This window comes from Gossypium hirsutum, chromosome D10, assembly GCF_007990345.1.
Source record: "Gossypium hirsutum isolate 1008001.06 chromosome D10, Gossypium_hirsutum_v2.1, whole genome shotgun sequence".
NCBI lineage: Eukaryota > Viridiplantae > Streptophyta > Magnoliopsida > Malvales > Malvaceae > Gossypium > Gossypium hirsutum.
Genome location: NC_053446.1, coordinates 6,006,662 through 6,030,817, shown reverse-complemented (window position 1 = coordinate 6,030,817; position 24,156 = coordinate 6,006,662). Strand labels below are relative to the sequence as shown.

The 24,156-nt window shown below is 34.1% G+C and overlaps 1 protein-coding gene and 1 long non-coding RNA gene across 5 annotated transcripts; one reads left to right on the top strand and one right to left on the bottom strand.

Moving 5' to 3' along the window:
- Positions 1 to 1,990: 1,990 nt before the first annotated feature.
- On the bottom strand, positions 1,991 to 4,770 carry LOC107916370 (uncharacterized). Of its 4 annotated transcripts, none has more exons than XR_001689479.2 (6): positions 4,057 to 4,770; positions 3,884 to 3,953; positions 3,273 to 3,365; positions 2,798 to 3,059; positions 2,623 to 2,731; positions 1,991 to 2,314 (listed from the first exon to the last, which is right to left on the bottom strand). It is a non-coding gene; the product is annotated as an uncharacterized lncRNA (long non-coding RNA). The 4 variants fall into 4 exon arrangements; XR_001689477.2 differs by having other exon boundaries at positions 1,991 to 2,267; XR_001689476.2 differs by having other exon boundaries at positions 1,991 to 2,731.
- A 9,828-nt stretch (positions 4,771 to 14,598) lies between these two features.
- Positions 14,599 to 20,837, top strand: LOC107916371 (beta-galactosidase 1). The gene is made up of 19 exons (XM_016845636.2): positions 14,599 to 15,144; positions 15,383 to 15,478; positions 15,597 to 15,709; positions 15,802 to 15,868; positions 15,976 to 16,068; positions 16,222 to 16,365; positions 16,917 to 17,005; positions 17,116 to 17,221; positions 17,303 to 17,390; positions 17,563 to 17,681; positions 17,781 to 17,945; positions 18,173 to 18,351; positions 18,444 to 18,553; positions 18,946 to 19,055; positions 19,142 to 19,252; positions 19,334 to 19,444; positions 19,558 to 19,763; positions 19,855 to 20,191; positions 20,272 to 20,837. The coding sequence occupies exons 1-19, from the start codon at positions 14,959 to 14,961 to the stop codon at positions 20,380 to 20,382; spliced, it is 2,541 nt and encodes an 846-aa protein (XP_016701125.1). The 5' UTR covers positions 14,599 to 14,958; the 3' UTR covers positions 20,383 to 20,837.
- The last annotated feature ends 3,319 nt before the right edge of the window (positions 20,838 to 24,156 follow it).

The following is a 24,156-nucleotide window of genomic DNA, read 5'->3' as shown; positions in this document are numbered from 1 at the left end:
ATGAAGTGAATTTATAATATCCTTGTTCTTATGAATTAAGAAGAAGATAGTTGGGAGCAAAGGTAATTTAAAATATATACTTTTTGTCAATTGAGTCTCTTGGTTGACATCGACATTGTTATCAGTGTGAGAGAAAAAAAGTTGGGAGCAAAGGTCATTTAAAATCTATTTAAAGATTGGAGAAGTAATAAATAATTTTAGACATTATATAAAAAAATTAGGAATGGAGGTAATACAGTTCAAATCTATACCAATCGAGCATTTAACAATTCAAGTTAGACAAATCGTTAAAAATATTAATATAACTATTATACGTATTCCTCATCAACTTTCGAATAAAATAATTTTGGTTTATCAAATCTAAGCTTCAAGTCAAATTAATAATTTATACGGTAATAAATTAGATAGTAATATGTATAAATTAATTCATTTTTATTTTTTAATTCAGGAACAAAATATAAAATTGCACCTACCAATATATATATATTTATATAGTATAGAGAGAATTTTAATTATTAGATCACAAAAATTCTAGATACTATTTCAAAACATTGACGATAATCAAAACTTAAGCACATACAAATACAATTGTAATGTTTGACTCTTCAATTGTTTCTAGAAATTGGCTTTGTTATCAAGGTCTTAATGTAGAGACTTGTCAAATGGAGCCCTCCATTACATGCAATTATGGAAGAGATGAATTGATATGTCAAACAAAGTTGGTAACAAGGTCCATTGCATATATCATCATTCATTAGAGTACTTTCACACGTTCAATACATTCAACTAAGGTTAAGCAACTCTAGTGTAGTGTATCTGTACAAGGCATTTTCAGAGATGACTCAAGAATCAAACCACAAAACAAAATGTTGCCTATATCTACAAACATGGGTGTGGATACCAACGCCTGGTTCCAACCATGACAAATCCATTTGAATTGGAAGTAAAAATATGATCCTACTTAATATCGTAAAATATTGAGTGCATTCAACGGGCGTTGGAAGTTCATAACTCCAAGAATCTTTTAAAGCTGGAGAAGAAATTAGGTGAGCAATTAGAAATACTGGAGCAAGAGGAATTACCACGGGAACAAAAATTGGGAATGGAGTGGTTAACTCATAAGGGGGACCAGAATACTAAATATTTTCATAAACAAACGATTGCTCACAAGAAAGAAACAAGATTGAAGCGCCCAAAGTAAGTGATGGGTACTTGGTTTTTAAATGAAGAGAAGTTAAGGTTGAAGCTATCTCATATTTCAAAGATATATATACAAATGAAGGGGATATTTCAGGGTATTTTCCTAGAATACCTTATGCGGACTTGCAGTACCTCAATGCTAATGTTCATAATAAGGAGATTAAACATGCATGCTTTATTTGAAATGGCACTTCTTAAGGCGCTAGGGCTTTATGCTCAGTTCTTAGAGTTAATGGGATATAGTTGATACTTCAATCTGTGAGGGGGCGACTATTCCAAAAACGCACTGTTCGGAGTATATTTCCAATTTCTCCCATTAAATCTACTCAGACTTATATAAGGGTCCGTTTGTTTGCCAGTAAAACGTTTTCCGTAACTGGAAAATATTTTCTGGTGTTTGGATGAATCTATATAAAATATTTTCTGCTGTTTGGCAGATTTCCTGAAAATATTTTTCGAAAAAGTTATTTTTACCTATATTAATATATATTAATAAATTTTTATATTTGAAATTGTTTTTACATATATTGCAATGATTTATTTATAATAATACTCAATTATTAAGCTACAATATTAACCGTCATAAATTGAAAACAACTAATATCAAATAAATTATTTGTAATTGTGTTAAAAAAAACAAGGATTGAATAATTATAAATTAACTTCGAAACCACAATGAATACTAGAAATTAATAATATTATCCAAATGCATAATTGTAGTACACCACATAATAACAACAATATGTCCAAGTAGAACGTGCAAAGAAGTTTGAACAAGAAGAAAACTGAATTTGACCTCCAAAAATCAGATCTTTTTCATTGACTTGATAAGCATTGTAACACTGCTCCCACTAATACATGACTAAAGCCTAGCTAGAATTACACACAAAATGTAGCTGACATACCAGCTATAACATCAAACATAAATCAACAACTACTCCTACTAACTTTAAGTATAAATTACATTGAAACTAAATCAAGTTACAAACGAACAAAATAAACAAAATGCTGCTGCTTCTCTGGTTCAGCTTGGATGCTGCTCTGCATGCTGGTTTGCTGTTGGTTTCCTGTTGCATTGCAGGCCAAAGTTCAACAACATCCTGTACCTTGCTTACTAACAAAGTAGTGCATATTCCTTTTAGTGCATTAAGGGGAATTATGATTATGGTATGTTAGACATCAAAAGAACCTATATATTCTTAAAAAGTAAAGATATGAAAAAGCAGAGTGTTGAAATGACTACAATGACATTGAAAATAATATATGGCTGTACAAAATTCAGATTCATGGCATAAACAAGGCAGATAACAAAGAAAATGTCACCACAGAAACTGTACACTAAATGAAATATCGTGCAAGGCTGATCCAGAGATAAGAAATAAAATCTTTATTTGAAGTTCAAGGTCTTTGGAATGAACATACCTAAGCAAGCAACAAGGTATCTTCCAAAGCAATACATGGCAAATGATTAATAGCAATCATGTAGTATCGAACAATCAACACTAACTGATGGATGCACCAATGATACAAACTGTTAAAATAATCCAGGTTAGTGTTCATAGGAAGAAAAAACAGAACAGATTGATTGAGAACTTACATAATGACCCCTCATGTTATGCCATAATGTTGAATTATCTTTGCAAGGTTGAGTGAAAGATGCTATATGGATCGATGTTCCCTTGCTCAATTTGAGCAGCTCGAAGAGCATTCATGCATTGCAGAGATGGATGTGTAGAGGATTCCAAGTCACATGCAACTCGTAAACTTCGATAAGATGAATTAGAAATCAAACCCTGAGTCCACCAGTATTCAAATGTGCCAATGAAATCATGATAGTCATCCGTTACAGCATTTCCAACCTATATATATAATGACAGAACAAAAACACAAGTCATTTGCACAGATTACAACAATTGAAGTTGCAATCATGTCCGGGAATGCGTAGGAATCTAGTGTCGGACACAGATGCTTCAAGAAAAAGAAAGAATCATAGACATTCTCACCAAAAATCCCTATGCAAAGTAAAATATTGCAGTAAAAAAGAAAAAAAGTTACTAAAGTAAAAAAATGACCTGCATAACTTTCACCAGCAATGTAGAAATCTCTATGCTTGTATTGTGGAAACCTTTCAAACCAGTTAACCAGAAAAACATATGCATCTTCAGCTGTAAATTGAGCAAGGGAACATATGAACCAAGTCCCTCAAAAACTTAGGCAAAACTAATTACATCTATGTGACTCGGTCTGAATATGCATTAACAAACAGACCAAAGATCTGAATCTGCCAAAATATCCGAATTTAGCAAGTCAAAAAATTGTAAAAAGTAAAGTAGCTAATCAATTCGTATATCAGAATCTGTCATCCCCAAAAACAAAATGGATTCAAAAAAAGGATTCAATATCTTATCAACAAAAGTAAAGCGGATTCAAATATAAGACTCATCAAGATACCCAAATTCTATTGTTTATATTGATTGTACCTGCATTGTTTACTGCAAATACCTTATAATGTTAGTAAAGACCAAAGAGGTGAAGCTATAGGAATTTAAGCTCAATGAAATGCCCTAAAGCTATATAGGTAGTACGCATTATAGTTCCAGATAAAGAAACAGCTAGAAAGCTAATCAAGAAAATTCAAAATTGTATGGTTTTAAATTTTGTTCGGTAAATAGCATTCAATTACCGATTATGTCAGGTACAAACTTCTTTTCCATCATCACTCGAGCCAGCTCCTTAACGCTGTTATCTGACCTCTGTGAATCCAAAAAAAGAGAGAAATCATATCAGTGATGAAATTCTGAGAACTGCCAAAAAAAAGGAAGATACAGAAATGAATCGAAGAACAACAGGACAGACCGCATCGACATTGAGGAGGAGGTGACGCTCAGGCGACGGGAGCTCCGATTGGAGGGAATTGAGTTTTTCTTGGGAGCGGGAACAATCGATTACGGTGTAGCCTCTCTTGGAACAACCGATCAAGGATGGGGGAAGGGGAAGAGGAAGAGGAAGAGGAAGGGGAAGGGGAAGGGAAGATTTGTTTTCCTTCTAATTTTCCTCAAAATGTCTTACCAAATTAGAAAAGGTAAGACATTTTTTAAAATTAACGCCTTCTTTCCCGTAATTGATTTTACAGTAGAAAAATATTTTCAGCCAAACAAACACTGAAAAAGATTAAAAATATTTTCCGGAAAATGTTTTACTTCTAACAAATGGACCCTAAATTGCAATTGATTTACCATCTCTTGATAAAAATTTCGTTTCAAAGAGATGCTCAATATGCTTAAGATGTATAATATATATTTATGAAAAATTATTTGATACACTAAAAGTGAACTTTTTTAACTTCACAAATGAAATTAAAAAAAAGCTACATATCCTTAATTAATAATTGAAAAAATAAAAATGATATAAGAAAGTTGTTAACCCAAAATTAAAAAACACATCAAATAATGATTGAAAAGATTGAATCTTACATATTACATTAAAAGTTCTAGATATGGTTGGAAAACTTTGAGGACTATCAAATGTAAAACACATTCAAATCCAGTTGTAATGTTTGACTTCTAAATTGTTTACTTTGAGGACTATCAAATGTAAAACACATTCAAATTCAGTTGTAATGTTTGACTCTTCAAATTTTTTCCTGAAATTGACATTATTATCAAGGTTGAAAGGAGGATATGGTAGAACAATTTTGCATGGCTATAAGATTTGACAATTATAGCTTCAACACTGCTTTTATGAAATATATAGCTTAAACCATTAATATCAACTAAAGGTTTTATTTGGAAAGAAATTCAGGTTTAAATTTATTTATGATATCAATATTATTTATAACTATCTTCATCCGATTCAAAAATTTTGTTCAATCCTATTTACATTTATAAATGATTAGTCGCATATAAATTTTAAAAAATAATTAAAAATATATTATTTTTCTTGAATATTTATTAATTATATAAATTACATTTCTTTTACTAACATTATATATTTTTATTTTATTAAAATTTTATATAGAAACAACTTATATAACATATTATCCCATATTTATATTTAGAATATTAAATATAAATTACATATTACATCAAATGAAAAATTAAAATAAATCTCTTAAATGGCAGTTGTGAATATGAGAACTCAATATTTTTCAAATCTTCAAATTTAGATAGATAATTTGACCCTTGAATAGGTCTAACATCAATATACATGTAGAACATATAAATAAATAAAAATATATTAATTTAGTAGAATTTTACTTATGAAATTCTTAAAGATAAAAACAATGCGATTTGCTTCATTAATTAGGATTTTAGGCCTCTTATCCTATATACAATGAAAAATATGAATGAAGAAACAAAGCTATATGTTGATTAAGATGCTTTTGTTTTTGGTTTTTTGTTAAGTCATGCAATCAAACAAAAATAATGGATAAAAAATGAGTGTTGGGTACTTTTGATGTTTGATAAGAAAAATAAAAATACATTCCTGGGCTCACCAGCCTCACAATTGAAAGCTCCTGAACCCACCAATGAAGCCTACCACTCAATGCCAAACTCCTATGATGCCACTAATCCAACACTTAAAAACCATAGCCTATGTTATGTTTCCTCTATTTTTTTCTATTTTTCTTTTCTAAACCTAATTGAAAAATAGAGGTTCTCAATTCAACTTTTTAAATAAAAAATTAAATTATTTATCATATTTAAAACTTTCACAGTCATATTTTTGTTACCTAATTAATTAATTTAATCAAGGGTTAGATGAGATGAAAATATCTCCTAATCAGTGGTCGAGAGTTCGATTCTCACATTGGGTATAGAACATCTTTAAAATTCGTGACCAGTATCTATCCCTAATGAACTTATAAAACACAAATGATTAGTCACTAGATTCACTCTAATAGATATAAGTAAAAACTGAATACGAAAAAAGAGAGAGATAAGGGAAGGGATATGTTGATGAGGAGATTTCTGGTTAACAGCAGCTCAAAACTGATCCTCAAACAAACCTTAGCCCAATGAGATAGCACAATCACAAAGAGAGGCTCCTCTTCACTTTGCGGCTATCCAATTTCAAAGGAGGGTCTGTTTTGTTTTCGATATATTTCTTAAATTAATTTTAACTCTACTTTTTTTGTCTTAGAAAAGATAACTACTAAAGTGGTGATGTGTTTAGAAATGGTGCAATTGTTGTTTACAGTATGGATAAGATATTGAGTTGTCGTTCTCATCATCTTCCCAATTAGACCCAACTTATTGTTCCACCTACGTAACAATTACTTCAGCTTGTTTCAATCTTTCAATAGGTGAAGATCAAGGAAACCCATCTGGCTATGCATAACGAAAAGCCATTTAGATTAGACTTCTTTAATCATTTTTTTTCTCATTAGTTCACGTCTGTTTCAAGATTTAAACATATTAGGTTGCATATCAAACGTGGGAGGAATGGACCCATTTGGTGGGGAGTGGTTCGAGACGTAAAAGGGAAGTGTGTTGGACACTCTTTGTTTCCAAAGGGTCACTCATCACCTTTGGGGCTCAACCAGCCATTGCCAATCTGAATAAAAAGCTTTTAACCCCACCAGCCACAACCGCTTACAGCACTAGGAATGGACACATTTCTTGTGGGGTTTCTGCATGGACACAATTAACATTAGAATTACGCAAGTGCACATGCATTTGATTTGATTTCACCCCAATCAACATAAAATGTTATTTCTTTAAAACATAATAGTTTGCTATAAATTTAATCTCATTATCTAAGTTAATTAGATTAGACAACGAAATAGAAATGAAAGTGAAGAGAAATTTTACCCAGTCGCTTGTTAACGCAATTCAAAAATAATTTTACTTTATGAAGCATCGCTCAATAAATCATTATTATTTAACAATTTTCAACCTTATCTATTGGTTTAAACTCAATTTACCATTATCCAAAGAAGTAATTGCAGCTCAACATCGACCCCAATTGTTACAAATCACTCACCTAAAAGACCTCACTTACATATTTTTATTAACCTCTCCAATAAAAACCTAACATAAGAGTGCAAAAATACCAAATAAAAGACCCACAAATAACCAACCAAAATCACTCCAAAAACACCTTCAAATGTGTAGCATAACAGTCTATTTATAGGCTAAAATCGATAACTTCTCCATGTAATCTTGGTAAACTAAAACTTTCAATTATAATTTGAAGATAATTCTTGAATTATATCCGATAATTATCCAAAATAAATTAGAATTAATCTCCTTAAAAAACAGCCCGTAAATTTTCCAAGATAGATGCAAAGAATAAGCACAATAAATCTCATTCATAAATCACGCCCTAAAAGTCTATTTGCTTACGAAAACATCACATGAAAAAACTCAAGTCAAATAAACCAATAAAACACTCAGTTGTTTCAACATCTTGATTGATCATACATCTAGTGTTTAGTGCTTGGCCAATCTTGGTCCTAACAATCTCTTTTTGGTGTCCAACAAGGTTTTAATAAATCAAACTTGCAGGGGGCGAAGCCAAAAAATTACTTTTGGGGGTTAGAGATGAATCATAAGTTTTTAAGAAGACCAAAGTACAATATTACCATTATACTAACTTGTAATTTAGACTAAAATATATAAGTACCATTTTAGAAAGTTGAAGCCCACTACCTGCAGACTTGTATCAATTTTTGGTTGGATAAATTCAACCAACCAAGCTGATTTTAGTTAAATAATTTATAAATGATGAACTTACTTTGGACTCAGGGGGTCAAATTTAATGTCTGTTTTCATACAAACAAAACTAATAATTGAAGGATAATGATAAATAGAGAATGGCATGGTCAAAATTCAATGGTTAGTAGTACTTAATTAATCAAAATTTGTTACATGTCAAGGTCATTTGCAATTTGATTCTTAAATTTGGCATGAAATTAGGTGGGATGTCATTACCATGAGATCATGACATTTTTATGTCTGCCCGTGAGTCCATATGCCATTCATTAAATTAAGCTAACAACTTATAGTTTTCAAGTTTACTAACAACCATTTGCTTTATGACAAAAACTCTACAATCATTTTATATTCAACAACTTCTTGGTAATACCTTAATTTCAACCTAATTATCATATCTTAAAATTTCCCCAATTTTTTCTCATAGGTGATAAGAACCGGCAGTGCTAAGCAATACTCAACTTAATATATGATAATTTAAAGACATAAGATACATTAGAAAAGACACACACTGATTTAGGGTGAGTTTGGATGGGCGGTGCGTTTACCTGCGGTTAGTGTAAAAACAGCGGTGGCGGTGAGATTAGATACTGTAGCGTGAGACAAAAAGTAAGCTAAACGCACCGCACCGCACCCAATCGCCCATCCAAACCCACCTTTAGACAGGAAAATCCCAAAGCCAGGGTTCAAATTACAAATAATGTTGAAAACAACGTCATGTACAGAGGAATAATTTTATATTAATATGATCAACTGTTATGTTTCATGTAATTATTTAACGATTGGATTATTTCTGATAAATACTTATACGATTAATATTTGTTCTGTTAAAATAAAATAAAAAAAGGTGGCATATATATTTTATATAATATGGTTAAAAATAAATAGAAAATCAAAAGATGAGATATGTGAAACACCTAAGAATGGTATAAGATGAGCATACAGTAGTTTTTTTGGAAAATTTCATTAATAAGCACTTTTTATGCCCACAAATTCACACTTTTCGGCCTACACAAAGATCAAATCGATGTTTTAAATGGATTGAAATTGACCCACCAAATTCCCCCAATGGCTACAAAAGTGTAAAGATGTAGACTTCAATGGTTAGCTAAAATTTGTGTTTATGTGGCATACTCATCCATATTCTTAGAGAGACAGCGTTTTTAAGTTTTTATGGCTACCAAAAATTCCTTCTTCTTCTTTGGCATATAATTAAAAGATAGCCACAATTTTTCCATCTTTTCCTGAAACATCAAGATGTTTCGATGGAATGATTATCTATATGATGCAATTGAGCAAAATAAAATTTTGCATACTTCTTTATATTGGTAGGCAATAGAGGTGGATTCATGGGAGTAGAAAAGCAAATCAATACATGAAGTACAACCATCTTCTCCTGCAAAGAAATGAGAACAATCAAATCAAATATATATATATATCTCTTTTTAAATGACATAATTTTATTTTTTTTATATAACCTTTTTAATCAAAGGATAAAGAGAAGAGATTGTTTAAATTTGAACTATGTTAATAAAGACGATTAAAGTATCATGGAGGCACTCGCACTAATAGTTAGATTGCATTTAATTCATTCTACTAAAAAAATGGACAGCTTAGTTTTTATACGTTAGATCAAAGAGCAAACTAGTTATTTTGTTAAAAATTCATCCATTTTTACTAGTAAAAAATAGTCAACGTATGTTAGCATGAGATACATGTTGTCCATTCTACTAAAAAAATAGGCATTTTAGTCCTTATACGTTTGATCAAAGAGCAAACTAGTCCATTTTGTTAAAATTTCATCCATTTTTACTGATAAAAAATAATCAATGTATGTTAGTGTGAGATACACATGACATGCCACATGTCATTGTCTAATTATTCTATCATACAATAAATAGATGAATTTTTTAATAAAAAGAACCAGTTTACTCCTTAACCTAACGTACATAGATGAATTTGTAGTGAAGTAAAATATAATCTAACTCTTAGAACAAAATTTCATAATGCTTTTACCTAATAAAAACTTAAGCAACATAAATTGTGGGTTTAATCCTCATTTAAAACTTGATAAATTCATTTGCTCTCCATTTTTTTAGTTTTGGTGGATGAATACGTGGAAAGGTTTGTATGTATCCTAAAATAAAATGGCATCCGAACATTTACTTAATTATTAAAAAAAAGTAGAATTCGGATCTCTCTCTAATAATCTAGTTTATATTGCTGTTTCTTTTCTTAAAAAAAACCCAAGTAGGACCTAATTAATCATGATTTTGCCATAGCAAAGGCATACATGGCTATTGATGAATACCCACATATAAAATGTGTGAATAGGCATGCCCCATTTTGTTCCAAATATTCAAACAAATCTGCCAAACTTTCCCTTTAATTTCTTCTAAAAGCAATTAGGAATTCATGAAGATGGAGTGGACGATACAATACACCGTATGGGTTTCAAATCTATTCGGTTTTTCTTTCATCCCTTTTTGGGTCTTTGTTTGGATAAGATAAGGTCCCGACAATTGCTAGTTAAAACAAAATAAAAGCAGCAGAATCTATCAATAATTAAAACTTTTATTCTCTTTATTTGGCACAATACAACATAGAAAGCATTTACAAATATATGAATGTATCTAAACTTATTAATAGTAGTTGTCTAAATTATTAGTATGTAAATTTTAAAAAGTTATAAAATGATTATTGAACTATTCAAAAATTTTTATTTAAGTCATCATGTTATCAAAATCACAATTATATGTTCTTCTCTATTCACAAAATCTACACCAATTGAAAGTTCTTGATAAGTGCTAAAAGTAATATGTTTTAATCTCATTCTTAATTCGTTTTTTCGTGATTATTTGATATTAATGGTGAATTTTATGCTCATGATCATTTAAATTCATGTTTTTATACTTAGGAGAGCATTTGGGAGTGAAAAATGAGTGAAAACCAGAGCAAGCTACAGGAGCCACATGAACCGACCCCTTCCACACGGCTTGTCCACACAACCATGTGGCAGGTTGTGTCGATTTTACGAATTTGCACTCTAAACTTCAGAAAAACGCGATTTTTAAGTTTTTCAGGCATTCTAAAACTTATATATGACAAACATAAGAAGATAGGAGTGAGCCCTTATAGAATATTTAAGAAAACAACTCGAAAAATACCATTGAAGCCCATTCTAAAGCAAATTTCCATCAAGATTGAAGACCCCCAATTGATTTATTAGGAGATTATAATGAGTTTCTTTATTTCTTTCGGTTATACTATCTCTTTGATGTTTTTATTTTCAAGCATGAATCCTATAATGGGTTCTGTCGTTTGATTTTTATTTTACGCAATAAATACTTAGGTCTTGTTCTTAATTATGTGTGCTTAATTCTTGGTTTGATATTTCTATATTATTTATCCATATTTGATGTGCTTAAATCAGAGCAGGAATAGACCCTGTTTAAGAGTAGATATTGCGTAATTAAGTGGAGTTGCATGCAATCCTAGAAATAGGATGGCATAAATCTACCGGATTAGAGTCAAACCTAATAGAGGAATACATAGCCCGAGTTAATGTGATAATAGGGGTTTTAATTAGAAAGAAATTACAATTAATCAACCTAGAGTCAGTTACTCTTTCTCTCGAAAGAGATATTAGCATAATTTAGGAATTTCTACGGATCAAGTTACTAAGTAAAGAAATTGCGTAATTTAGATTGATAATGATAGATGAAATCTAGGTGAATTCTTTCATGGGTATTGTTTTGCTTCTTGGTTGTTAATCAGTTATTTTTCTATTTTGTTCTCTTCGTGTTCATTAGTTAATTAATTTAGTTAATTTTAGTTTTTAATCAACCACTCGATTTATTCGGTTAAATAATAAAAAGATGATAATTACTAGTACTTTCAGTCTTCGTGGGAACGATATCTTTGCTCACCATTAATTGATAAGTGTACTTGCCTTAATCAAAATTTTAGTTAGTTTCACGATGCATCAGCTCTTAATTTCCTTCTCTTCTACAATCTAGTTTTTTTACCATTAAACAACTTTGAACGTCATGAATCTGTAGATCAAAATCGAAACAATTTTGTTCTCCGATTTCAAACATTGACCGTCAAATCATCTTGGACCTAAAGTATGTTCTTCTATTCGTCGATGGGTACTGATCCATTGTACCACTCGTTGAATCGTCGCTTGAAGCTCACTAGTTTGATTTCTTTATATATATATATATAAAACTTTACAACGTAATGACTTAAATAAAAACTTTCAAATAGTTAGTGACCATTTTCTAACTTTTTAAAGATGTAAACTTATTAATAATTTAGTGACATTGGGTGTAGTTTACCCTAAATACTATTTGGTACATTCTTGTTTTTGTTCTATATTTGCTGCTTTTTTTTTATATAATGTTGTATCATATTTTAATTATTTTTTCATTATGTATTTTGTCAAACTTAAAAATATGATTTATTGTCTCGATTAACAAATTTGTTATTACAGTAACGAGGTGGACGTAGATTCGAGCGCGCTCCAACTTATTTTACTGCCAATTTAAGAATTGAGAAGGAATTATGGATAGAAGTGAGTATTAAATAATATATATGTATTTGCATGACTTCTTGCCTAACATAACAAGGTTGATAAAGTGATTATTCTTATCTAATTTTAAGGTAATTGATTCGAATTTCGAGTTTAATTCAAATTATTTTATTCAATCAGATTAAGCTGAGATGGTTGTTTAATTTTAGTGTTGGATTTCAGTTAATTCTAATTATAAGTTTTACCTAAACAAAAATAAAATAAAAAGTAATGAGGGTAAATAGTTGAATATGACCATAGACACCAAATATAAATTAGGTGCCCTCTCATTACTTCCTAAATCAATGATTGTATTGACTTTGCACCCAAATTATTGGATTGGTTAGAGAAATTTCATATATTCTTGTTGAAAAATGGAACTTACCTATGTATTTAAAAATAGATTTTGATCTGTTAAATCAATTATCTCTGATTCTTAAACCAAAATTAAATACCCATATTTCAGAAACTTCATTTTTTTTTGGCTAACCTTCATATAATTGAATATGATTCATATGGTGAAGAATAGATGGTTTTCGAAGTGGTTGGTTCATGCAAATAAAATAAAAGGCAATAATTGTAGCAGCAATTTAATTTGTTTGGCACCAGCTTGCTTCCTATTTCTATACTTGACCTGTTTTACACCACAAAATCCTTATATTATTATGAAGGTTTGGCTTTTGTCCTTAGCTTGCCCTCCTCATAAATCCCTAAACAAGTCTAATTAAAAATACACCAAATTCGAGATAGGATAATTTTTTAAAAAATAAAATAAAATGAAGCCATGATCCTTGATATGGCTAAATGTGCAGAGTATTCGAAGGTCAAAATGGTGCCATGATCCTTGATATGGCTAATACAAAAACAAACGTGGGCGCAAGAAATCTAATTAGGAACTAGTTTAAGGGAGGATGCTTGGCCATTCATTTTCATTGCTTGGAAGGGGAGTGAAAGGTAGATACAAATGGTAGATTCTTCTTTAAATCATCTTAAATTAAAAAAAAAAAGATTGTATAATAATATTTGGATTTCTTATAATAAGAAACTGGTAACAATTCTATCATAGGAAAAGATGTTAATGTCATATAAAATAGAACATAGATATAATAAAATTCAAGTTCGAATCTCCACTTGTAATAATGCACCATTAGAGCTCAAGTCCAATGAACCTAATTCAAATGAATAGCGCGAGGGATATGAAGACCAAACCCTTCGTTTGTATGCTATGGCAACCAAACTATTTATTACTGAAATCGGAGACGAAAAGATGTATCTGCACGCGCTTACGATACACGTGCAGTGAAGTGGTTATAATAATTTATTACAGTGGTTTGCCAACTAAATAATTAATGATCCTTAAAAGGCTGAATCAGAGATCACCACTTTATAAATAAAGTTCCATTTTTTGGGGTCACATCTAAATAAAGTTACATGCAGAACCAGGTTATTTACGGTAAACATGAGTCTTGAGTTTATCCAGCTGCTCTGCTACTTAGTTAGTTAGAAAGCATCCACCTTCTTGTTGGGAAAATTTTAGGTAGGTTGAGATTTAAACTCATATTTAGATAAAAGAAAATGTATATAATCATAATATAATTTTAATTTTTTACCTCCATATGATATTATTATAATATGTTTATATCGTATTTAATATTACCACGAGAACGTTTTTACTCCTACTGCCTGCTGCCTGCCCCTCTTCCCTTTTTCCAGTATTTCACACTACTTTTAATTTCTCACGCGCGATAATAGCGAGTGGAAAAAAGAAGAAGATAGGCTATGAAGGCTTCCATTGATTATAGGGATTGCGTATAGAATCTGTGTGTTTTACAAATTGAAAAAAGGGTGTAAAAAGAAAGGATATCAGGTTTTTAATTTATAAGTAAAGCCAAGCATCCATTTAACTTTATTACATTTTTTAAATAATAATCAAGTTAAATTTTTCATAAAAAAAATTGATGGTCTTGCTTTTTTGCCTTCAATGGATTCAAGCATCCGGCGTTAAGTTTGCAAAAAAATAAAAATAAAAAATAGAGGCAGTGAGAGGCGCCGAAGAGTGGTGTGTCAAAAGGCCTACACGAAAGGGTCCCCACATTTCACTTTCAGTTCCTCAGTTCTTCCCTGTTTAAATGCAGCTGCAAACCACCTTCACTCTTTGCAAAAATCAAACCTTTTACATTTCTGTAACCCTAAAAGAAGAAAAAGTTAATAGGAACACATACATTGTAATGTGTTAGGCTTTTTTAGCTTGTTTTCCTCTTATATAAAGGTCAAAGGTAATGGAGAACTCAATTGGACAATCAAGCACATAAGCAAAGCCTGTTTGGTTTTTCTTGTCTTTCTCTCCCCCCCCCCCTTCTTTTATTCTCAAGAATAAAGTGTAGAAGAGAAAAGCATAAGGCAAAAGGGCATTGCTTTTTTTTTTTTGTGCGTGTGTGTAAAGAAAGAGTGTCGTTTGTTTTTTTGGCCATGGCAATGGTCTTAAACTCCAAGCTTCCTGTAGTGTTGAACGCTTTGTTGGTTGTTCTGTTAGCAATATCCAGGGTTTGTTTAGTTTCTGGTTCTGTTTCCTATGACCATAAAGCTATCACCATTAATGGGCAAAGAAGGATTCTACTTTCTGGATCCATTCACTACCCAAGAAGCTCTCCTGAGGTAATTTCTTTGTTTCATTTTTCTTTTTCTCTAAAATGTACTTCTTGGGGTCTCTTTTAATTCCCCAAAAGTCAAATTTTTATTACGGCTTTTTTTTTCCCACGCATTTCATCTTTTGGGTGCCTTTAAAGTTTCCTTCTTTCTGTATGCATAGTTGCATAGCTGTATATCATTTTGTTAATCTATTATGTTCAAGTCTGCTATTTTAATTTTTCCCCTAGCTTTTTTTTTTCTGTAGATGTGGCCAGACCTTATACAGAAGGCTAAAGAAGGAGGGCTGGATGTGATTCAGACATATGTTTTTTGGAATGGACATGAGCCTGCACCTGGCAAAGTAATTAAAGAAAAAAAACATGTTCTTGAAAAGAAAGCATTTTTTTCTTTACAGAGATTGTGTTTTTGGTAATGGCATAAGAAATCCTGAATTTTCTTTCTAATTTTGGTTATTGTAGTATTACTTCCAAGGAAACTATGATTTGGTCAAATTTATTAAGCTGGTGCAGCAAGCAGGCCTCTATGTTCATCTCAGGATTGGTCCTTATGTCTGTGCTGAATGGAACTTTGGGTAATGCTAAAAATATATTATTTTCTAATAAATATAAAGAAATTCAGGATAAAGTGCAGTTCAAGCAATGACTTCTATTTAAAATTTCTCAGGGGTTTTCCTGTTTGGCTGAAGTACATTCCAGGTATCGTTTTCAGAACAAACAATGGACCTTTCAAGGTTAGCTTATTTCCACCCATCAATCTGAAGTTCATTGTATTTATTTAGTAACACAAAATTGATTTTTGGGGAGGAACTAACTAACCCATTAAATTACTACAATGAAGGCTCAAATGCAACGATTTACAAAAAAGATTGTGGATATGATGAAAGCTGAAAGGTTGTATGAGTCTCAAGGGGGTCCTATTATTCTATCTCAGGTAGGCAAATTGGTCCCTATCTGGAAACTGTTGTAAATTTTCTCAGCTCAAGATATGGGACATTAGCCATCCGTTCTTAGTTGAAATGTTAATTCATTGGAATACGATGATGGACTAAAGAATAGTGTCTTTTATAATGTTTGGTTATGACAGATTGAAAACGAATACGGGCCCATGGAATATGAACTCGGTGCACCTGGTAAAGCTTATAGTTACTGGTCAGCCAAAATGGCTTTGGGACTAGCCACTGGTGTTCCCTGGGTCATGTGCAAGCAAGATGATGCGCCGGACCCTATTGTACGTATGCTATACATTTTATCTTTTAAACCATTTCTTTAACCTTTTCCTTGGCTTGTTTCATATTCAGTCCTAATTTACCTTATATTATGTTCAATCATCTTTAGTGGGGGTTGCTAGTGAACAGTGTGTTGTCTACTTGTTCGTCATGGTAGAAATGAATTATTATTTTTCATTGCACATGGCTCAGATTTTCTCTTTCATAATCCTGTCTGATAAAGTGTCTTTATTTTATTCCTTTTAGACTTTTGGTTCATAGTCATCTATTAATGACCATGTTCCTTTCATCAATTATTACTTCACCCATTTGAACTTACATAGTTTGTGGTGTTGGTGAAAAATACCTTTGCTTTTTTAATGCTTCGAGATGTCAAAGCTGTAGGGTATTTCTAAGCTGATATCCAATTGCGTAGAAGCACAGGGATAGATGTTTGATTGAACATTTTGACTTATTGGAATAAGCTAGTCTTACCATGTATTACGCGCATGGTGAGGTATGCATTTGAATTCTTCATTTTTATCCTTCTCAACTTTTTGTTTTCTTCCTACAGATTAACACCTGCAATGGGTTCTACTGTGACTACTTTTCTCCTAACAAGGCCAACAAACCAAAGATGTGGACTGAAGCCTGGACAGGCTGGTAAGCTCAAGTTTTTGCCCTTTCCGAGAGATGATGTTTTGTGGCTCTTCCATTCAAGTTCAATTAAAAGTTATCTCCTAGCTGATGGTTCTTTTTATTTTATGGTGTAGGTATACTGAGTTTGGAGGGGCAGTTCCTTACAGACCTGCTGAAGACTTGGCATTTTCAGTTGCGAGGTTTATACAAAAAGGAGGATCGTTTGTTAATTATTATATGGTAATCAAATTTTGTGTGTGTGTGTTTACCAAGATCAATCACTGGAAGAGTGAATCTTATATGTGGCTTTCGTGTTATCAGTATCATGGAGGAACAAATTTTGGCCGAACTGCTGGGGGTCCTTTCATTGCTACTAGCTATGATTATGATGCTCCTCTTGATGAATACGGTATGCAAAAAGTGTAAATGATGGCTTTTTAAAGTCAGCTATCCATCTTCTCGTTCCTATTATCCATTCTATGCTTTTTAGAATTATAATAGGGTGGTTTAAGACAGTAAGTATATCTTAAGGATTAGTTCCTTGAGATTGTCTTGAAGGAGAAACATTTCTTTTCATGCAGGACTGAAGAGGCAACCCAAGTGGGGTCATTTGAAAGATTTGCATAGAGCAATAAAGCTTTGTGAACCAGCTTTAGTATATGGAGACCCAACCGTGATTCGACTTGGAAATTATCAGGAGGTTAATATGATTCCTATTTCTATGAACCTTAATCCTATGCCAAATTGGTTTGTACGTAGAACTTACATATAAATGCCATTCTCCATTCTAAACATACAGGCTCATGTATTCAAATATAAGGCTGGAGGTTGTGCTGCCTTCCTTGCAAATTACAACCCGAGAGATTATGCAACAGTTTCCTTCAGGAACAATCACTACAACCTACCTCCTTGGTCTATCAGCATTCTTCCCGACTGCAAGAATACTGTGTATAACACTGCAAGGGTGAGAATAAAAGATTTTGATGAATTTGAAATCAGTTTTTTTTCCCTATTTTCAGCAATGCTGTGTGTCAAGATTAATTTCTAATTTGGTTGATCAAATTCGATATCATAACATGCTATTTTTGCAGTATATCCTCTTGCTTAATGTTGAAGCCTTTGTGTAAAACTAAAACAATAAGACTCCCAGCAAACGTAATTTTAACATTTGTGAGAAACTCTTCCTAATAGATTGGAGCCCAAATTGCTCGGAAGAAAATGGTTCCTGTTCCCATGCATGGAGGACTCTCGTGGCAGGCATACAATGAAGAGACTGCTTCAGTTACTGACAGTTCATTCACAATGGTTGGGTTGTTGGAGCAGATAAATACAACCAGAGATGCAACTGACTATTTGTGGTACACAACAGAGTACGTAGTACATAGCAGTACTTCGTCATCTGTCTTTTTATTGCCGGTATTATTTCTTTCTAACGTTCTTTGTGTTATGTTTCCATCCCCAGCGTTAAGATTGACCCCCATGAAGGATTCTTGAGGAATGGAAAATCTCCTGTTCTTACTGTCTTATCAGCTGGCCATGCTTTGCATGTTTTTGTCAATGGTCAACTATCAGGTGGGCTGACTTGTTGTTGGTTTTAGGTTGCTTTTTGACTACTTCAGATGTCAGCAATATCTTGAAGCTGTAACTATAGTGTTACATGCTTATAACTTAGGCTTTCCACTTAGGTCAATGTTTTGGAATGTTATCCTTGGGAAAAAATGGAAAAGCAGTTTCCAAATCATAATGCTAGGCCATGCAAGTTACTGCATAACCTTAAATTTCAATAATCAGTAAACTAAGTTGACAAAGACCATATACATACAGAATTTTGGGTGTCTTTGGTTTATTTTTAGATTGCTTAATGTAGGTCAATAGTACTATTGTGGTTTGCAGTGCCTACTTGTTAAGGATGGTTAGTATCTTGTACCCTGATATTTTCTCTTTCCATTTATTTTATTTTTCAGGAAGTTCCTATGGAAGTCTAGAATTCCCCAAACTAACATTCAGCCAACGTGTTAATTTGAGAGCTGGTATCAATAAAATTTCACTTCTGAGCATTTCTGTTGGTCTCCCGGTATGTTCCTTTTCTCTCTCTCAGCTGACAGCTTCATGCCGATGGATTTTGTTTATGAATTATTCATTTTGTGTTTTTAAATGCAGAATGTTGGTCCACACTTTGAGACATGGAATGCTGGTGTTCTTGGCCCAGTTACACTGAATGGTCTCAATGAGGGAAGGAGAGATCTCTCATGGCAGAAATGGTCTTACAAGGTCTTTTTCTTGTGTATTTGCTTTTATTCTTTGGTTATCCTGGTGTGCTAGATAATCATCTGGTTATTTATCCACTTGCAGATTGGCCTTAAGGGAGAAGCCTTGAATCTTCTTTCACTAAGTGGTAGTTCATCCGTGGAGTGGGCACAGAGGTCTTTTGTCTCACAAAGGCAACCACTTACATGGTACAAAGTACGTATCTCAAAATGAAACTGAACCATATGTTAATATGAATTGTAGAACTCAAAATGCACCTGAATGTCTCCTTTAGTCTGCTTTTTCTGATACTCTTTCTAACTTTGCAGACAACTTTCAATGCTCCAGCTGGAAATTCTCCATTGGCTTTAGATATGGGTAGTATGGGCAAAGGCCAGATTTGGATAAATGGAAAGAGCATTGGACGCCACTGGCCTGCATATAAAGCATCTGGAAATTGTGGTGTCTGTAGTTATGCCGGAACATTTAATGAGAAGAAATGTGGAACTAATTGTGGAGAGGCCTCTCAAAGATGGTAAGCTAGAACAAAACCAATCTGCTTTTCTGTTTCTCCGACAATCTAGGAGTTTTCAATAGACTGACTTGTGGTTACTAACTTAATATAGGTACCATGTTCCTCGTTCATGGCTCAACCCAACAGGGAATTTGTTGGTTGTGTTTGAGGAATGGGGTGGAGATCCGAATGGAATTACTTTGGTACGCCGAGAAACTGACAGTGTCTGTGCTGATATCTACGAGTGGCAACCTAACCTAATGAATTACCTGATGAAAGCCTCTGGTAAAGTCAACAAACCCCTAAGGCCAAAAGTGCATTTAGAGTGCGATGCTGGGCAAAAAATCTCAGCAGTTAAGTTTGCCAGTTTCGGAACACCGGAAGGGGTCTGTGGAAGCTACCGCGAAGGAAGCTGTCATGCTCACCACTCTTATGATGCTTTTAATAGGGTATGATACGTTGTTACGTTAACTCTTTGCATTTTGGGTCATTGCTACATGAACATTGACATATGTTTTCATGTTTTCAGCTTTGTGTTGGACAGAACTTCTGCTCAGTGACTGTAGCACCAGAAATGTTTGGAGGAGACCCGTGTCCTAATGTGATGAAGAAACTCTCTGTGGAGGTCATTTGCAGCTGATGAACACATCAGAAATATATGAAAGAAACAAATCATTTTCTCTAAATCCAACCCGTCACTCCGTATTCTTAGTCTTTCAAGTAAATTAAGATCGCAACCATTTATTTCGGCTTTTACAGGGTGAAGTTGTACAATTATACAACACGCCCCTTGGCAAAAAGCTTATTAGATTGTGAAGTGATTGCAGAATAAGCTCTATGTATATACACAAATACGTATTCCTGCATGATATACAGAAAACTGAAGAAGCAATGGAAATCTGTAGAAGCTGCGCATTGAGACAATGTACCCAGTCCATGTGCAAAGTGTTATGTTGTTTAGGATAAGCAGGGAAGCCTCTGGCTTCTGGTAGTAAAAGAGTGGATTGTCTTGTAATCATATATATTTGAACAATCTGGGAAGCAATCTTATCATTGCTTTGTTTCTGGAAGATAATAAAATCATGTCTTTCATCATCTCTGATCTGATAATTTTATTCATACTGCGTATATTAAATGATAAAAATAATAATGTGTAAAAACCTGGAAAGGATATTCTTTTGATTTTTTTTAATTCTTATGTCAAAGAGGTAAAAAAAAAATGATATGTTCAAATACTGTAAGTACATTAAATATAAATATTGTTGAGTAATATTTTTCTCGTCTCGTATTAAGGGAAACGTAAGGGGTATTTATACATGTTTCTATTGCTATTGTTGCAACTCACAATAGGACCCATTATTTTGTCTCGGTCTTGGGGCCGATGACACCGACATTCCTTGTTTTTGGTGTTGACATTCCTTGGGCATCCCCTGCCTTATTGGACGTGTGTCTACGGAACACACGGTCTTTTCTAATCCTGGGACTGACACCTCCAGCGAGCCCCGTACCCACTGGTCATAAGAGGGGGTCCCTTGTAGGGCTCGCGGTCCCTTCTACGGACATAGCTCGCGACCATGTTCCTGCAAGGCTTATGCGAGCTCTCCCCACGAGCTATCTTTGCGAACATCTAACATCCCAGCAGAGTCCCCAATGAACTATCTTTACTGCGAACATTCTTCTTCTGAGTCGGGTCTATTCGAGTCGGAGACTCGGGCCCCATTGGGTCATTTGGGCTAACGGTTACCAAATCTTAACAATCTAGTCCCCTTTTGTGGGCCTAAGGGACGTTATAAAGTGATGGGCCTTAAGTCTATTTCGAACACAGCTTGTTGGGTATGCCGCGAGCTGTGGTGCATAACAGCTGCCTTGCCATGTGTGCACCCAGGTATTGGGTGTGCGCATCTGATTGTTGAGAGACAAATCGTTTCTTCTTACTTGCATCTGGGTTGTTAGTTCATTTTTGGCCATCCAAACAGTTTAATAAACCTTTTTTTTTAAAGATCTTTGAAGGTTTAGGTTTCTTCACTGTTTGGTATTTTCTGCAAGTTGGAATCGAGGTAATTCTCAGGAATCTTTTCTACTTCTTAGTTTCCATTTCTGTTTTCCTTTTATTCAAATCATGGTGAGGATGAGAGGAGCCCAAAACCACATCGTCGCGAGTTGTCTAGTTCCAGTTATTGTAACTAAGAAGCCCTATGTCTGTACCACCACACCGGAGGAAATAGAATGGGCTCTGGCTGTGCGGGGAATAAAGCTCCCCCACTTTGCCTATGAATTTTTCATCTATTTGGGGTCACACTGTGTGTGCGAGGCAATAGAGGATAGTTTCCTTCGCCCATTGCATGTCCTAGAAGCGGGATTTCACCTCCCCTTGAATCATTTCTTGTGTAACCTCTTTAAAGACTACCGTTCCGTTCCTAGCCAACTCTCTAGTTTTTCCTGGTGGCTAGCCATGGTGTACTTTCTCGACAGCTGTCAGCATAGCAAAATGCCGATATTATCTATCTTCCAACATCTGTATTAGTTGAAGGGGAGTAATGTGGGGGGTTAACGGGGTTCTATTACTTTTTCAATTGCCAGAAGGTGCAAACGATCATACGAAATTAGTGTAAGAACCTTCGATTGAAACGGGGGAAGTATATCCAAGTCCGTTGCATCCTTGGTGAGGATTTTGGGTTCCTCACCAGGTGGTCTTCCCCTAGTGAAGATATGTACACCTTACAAAGGAGTTTTACCACTAATGAGGCTATTGCGCAATTTCATAGGTTGGGTGTTGGTCGTGTACTAACCTTGGAGGCGGTCTTAACTGCGAGAAATGTCTTCATGTTCTACCTAAAGAATCTCAGCCCGAACAGTTAGAGGGCTGACGGCAACCAAGAGGTTGCCCAGTTAGTTGGTGGGTGACCAATGAGGAGTACTTGACCTCATGATTCCCTCGATCAGCTGGGCATGATATTAACGGGACGTTTAGAAGATCCTGCGAACTTCTTTTACCATTACTGTAGGACGACGCGCCTTCCCTTGGCTTTTCCTGAGTTTGAGCCAGAGGAGAGGGCTATAGGATGTACTAACTTGTTAATTGCTTCTACTGATCCTAGGGTTATTGATGGTGCAATGGGAAGTCGGGGTTGCGACAATAATTCCAGTGAGACTGACAACATCTTGCGCGAGCTTAACGAAGCTATGGGTATTGATGCTTTGATAGGCAGTGGTCGCAAGAAGCGTAAGACTTCTGCTGGAGCCGTACGTACTAATCCTTCTAACGAGGAGGAGGAGAACGGTGTTCTACTAGAGCAACGCTAAAAAAAGAAAGTCGATCGTGGTGGCCTTGTTGCTACGGTTACCTCAATACATTCTTCTCTTGTAGCAAGTTTGTCAACTGTTGCCTAAGCGAACTCACCGATTACCATAAATAAGAATACCCTTCTCCTCCTACTCTTGAGAACTCCCCTGTAGCTCTTGCTGTTGAAAGAGTGTCTGTTGAGGCTATGGAGGACTTCTCTTCGTCTTTACACCACTTGCTATATGAAGTCAGCACTCTTAGCTTCGGTGACGTTGTGAACTCGGTTCCTCCTTCGGTGACTTGGGGTGCTACTGTTGTTTCCTCAGCTAGCGAGGGTGTCGTTCCTGATAACGCAAATGATAAGTAATCAAACAATAATTTTGTAATTTTGTTTTTCTTTACTGAACACCTATTTTTTATTTCTTGTTGGCTTTCTTTCTGTGTTTGCGAGCTTCTTATTATGTAGTATGGTCCGAGAATAATGCGTTGGGGATGTTGATTTGTGAACTGTTCTTTACTTAAGAATTTTAAAATTCATAGCTGGAAATGCGAATTCGTGAGCTATTTCATACTTAAGAGGTTATAAAATTATTTGCCTGTAAACTTTGTTTTTACAACTGGGAGCTTTGCTCTCGCTAACTATTTTAGAAGCCGTGGCTCTTCGCCTGCGAACTTTGTTTTTACAATTGGGAGTTTTACTCTCGCTAACTGTTTTAGAGTCTACGGCTTTTTGCCTACAAACCTTATTTTTACAGCTGGGAGCTTCGCTCTCGCTAACTAGTTTAGAGGTTGCAGCTCTTCACCTACAAACCTTATTTTCACAACTGGGAGCTTTACTCTCGCTAACTGTTTTAGAGGCTACGACTCTTCACCTGTGAACCTTGTTTTTACAGCTGGAAACTTAGCTTTAGCTAACTGTTTTAGAGGCTGCGACTTTTCTTTTATGAATTTTATTTCCACACCTGGGAGCTTTGCTCTCTTTAGCTATTTTAGAGGTTGTGACTCTTTTCCTACAAACCTTGTTTTTACAGTTGGAAGCTTTACTCTCGCTAACTGTTTTAGAAGCTGCGGCTCTTCGCCTATAAACCTTGTTTTCACAGTTGAGAGCTTTGCTCTTGCTAACTATTTTAG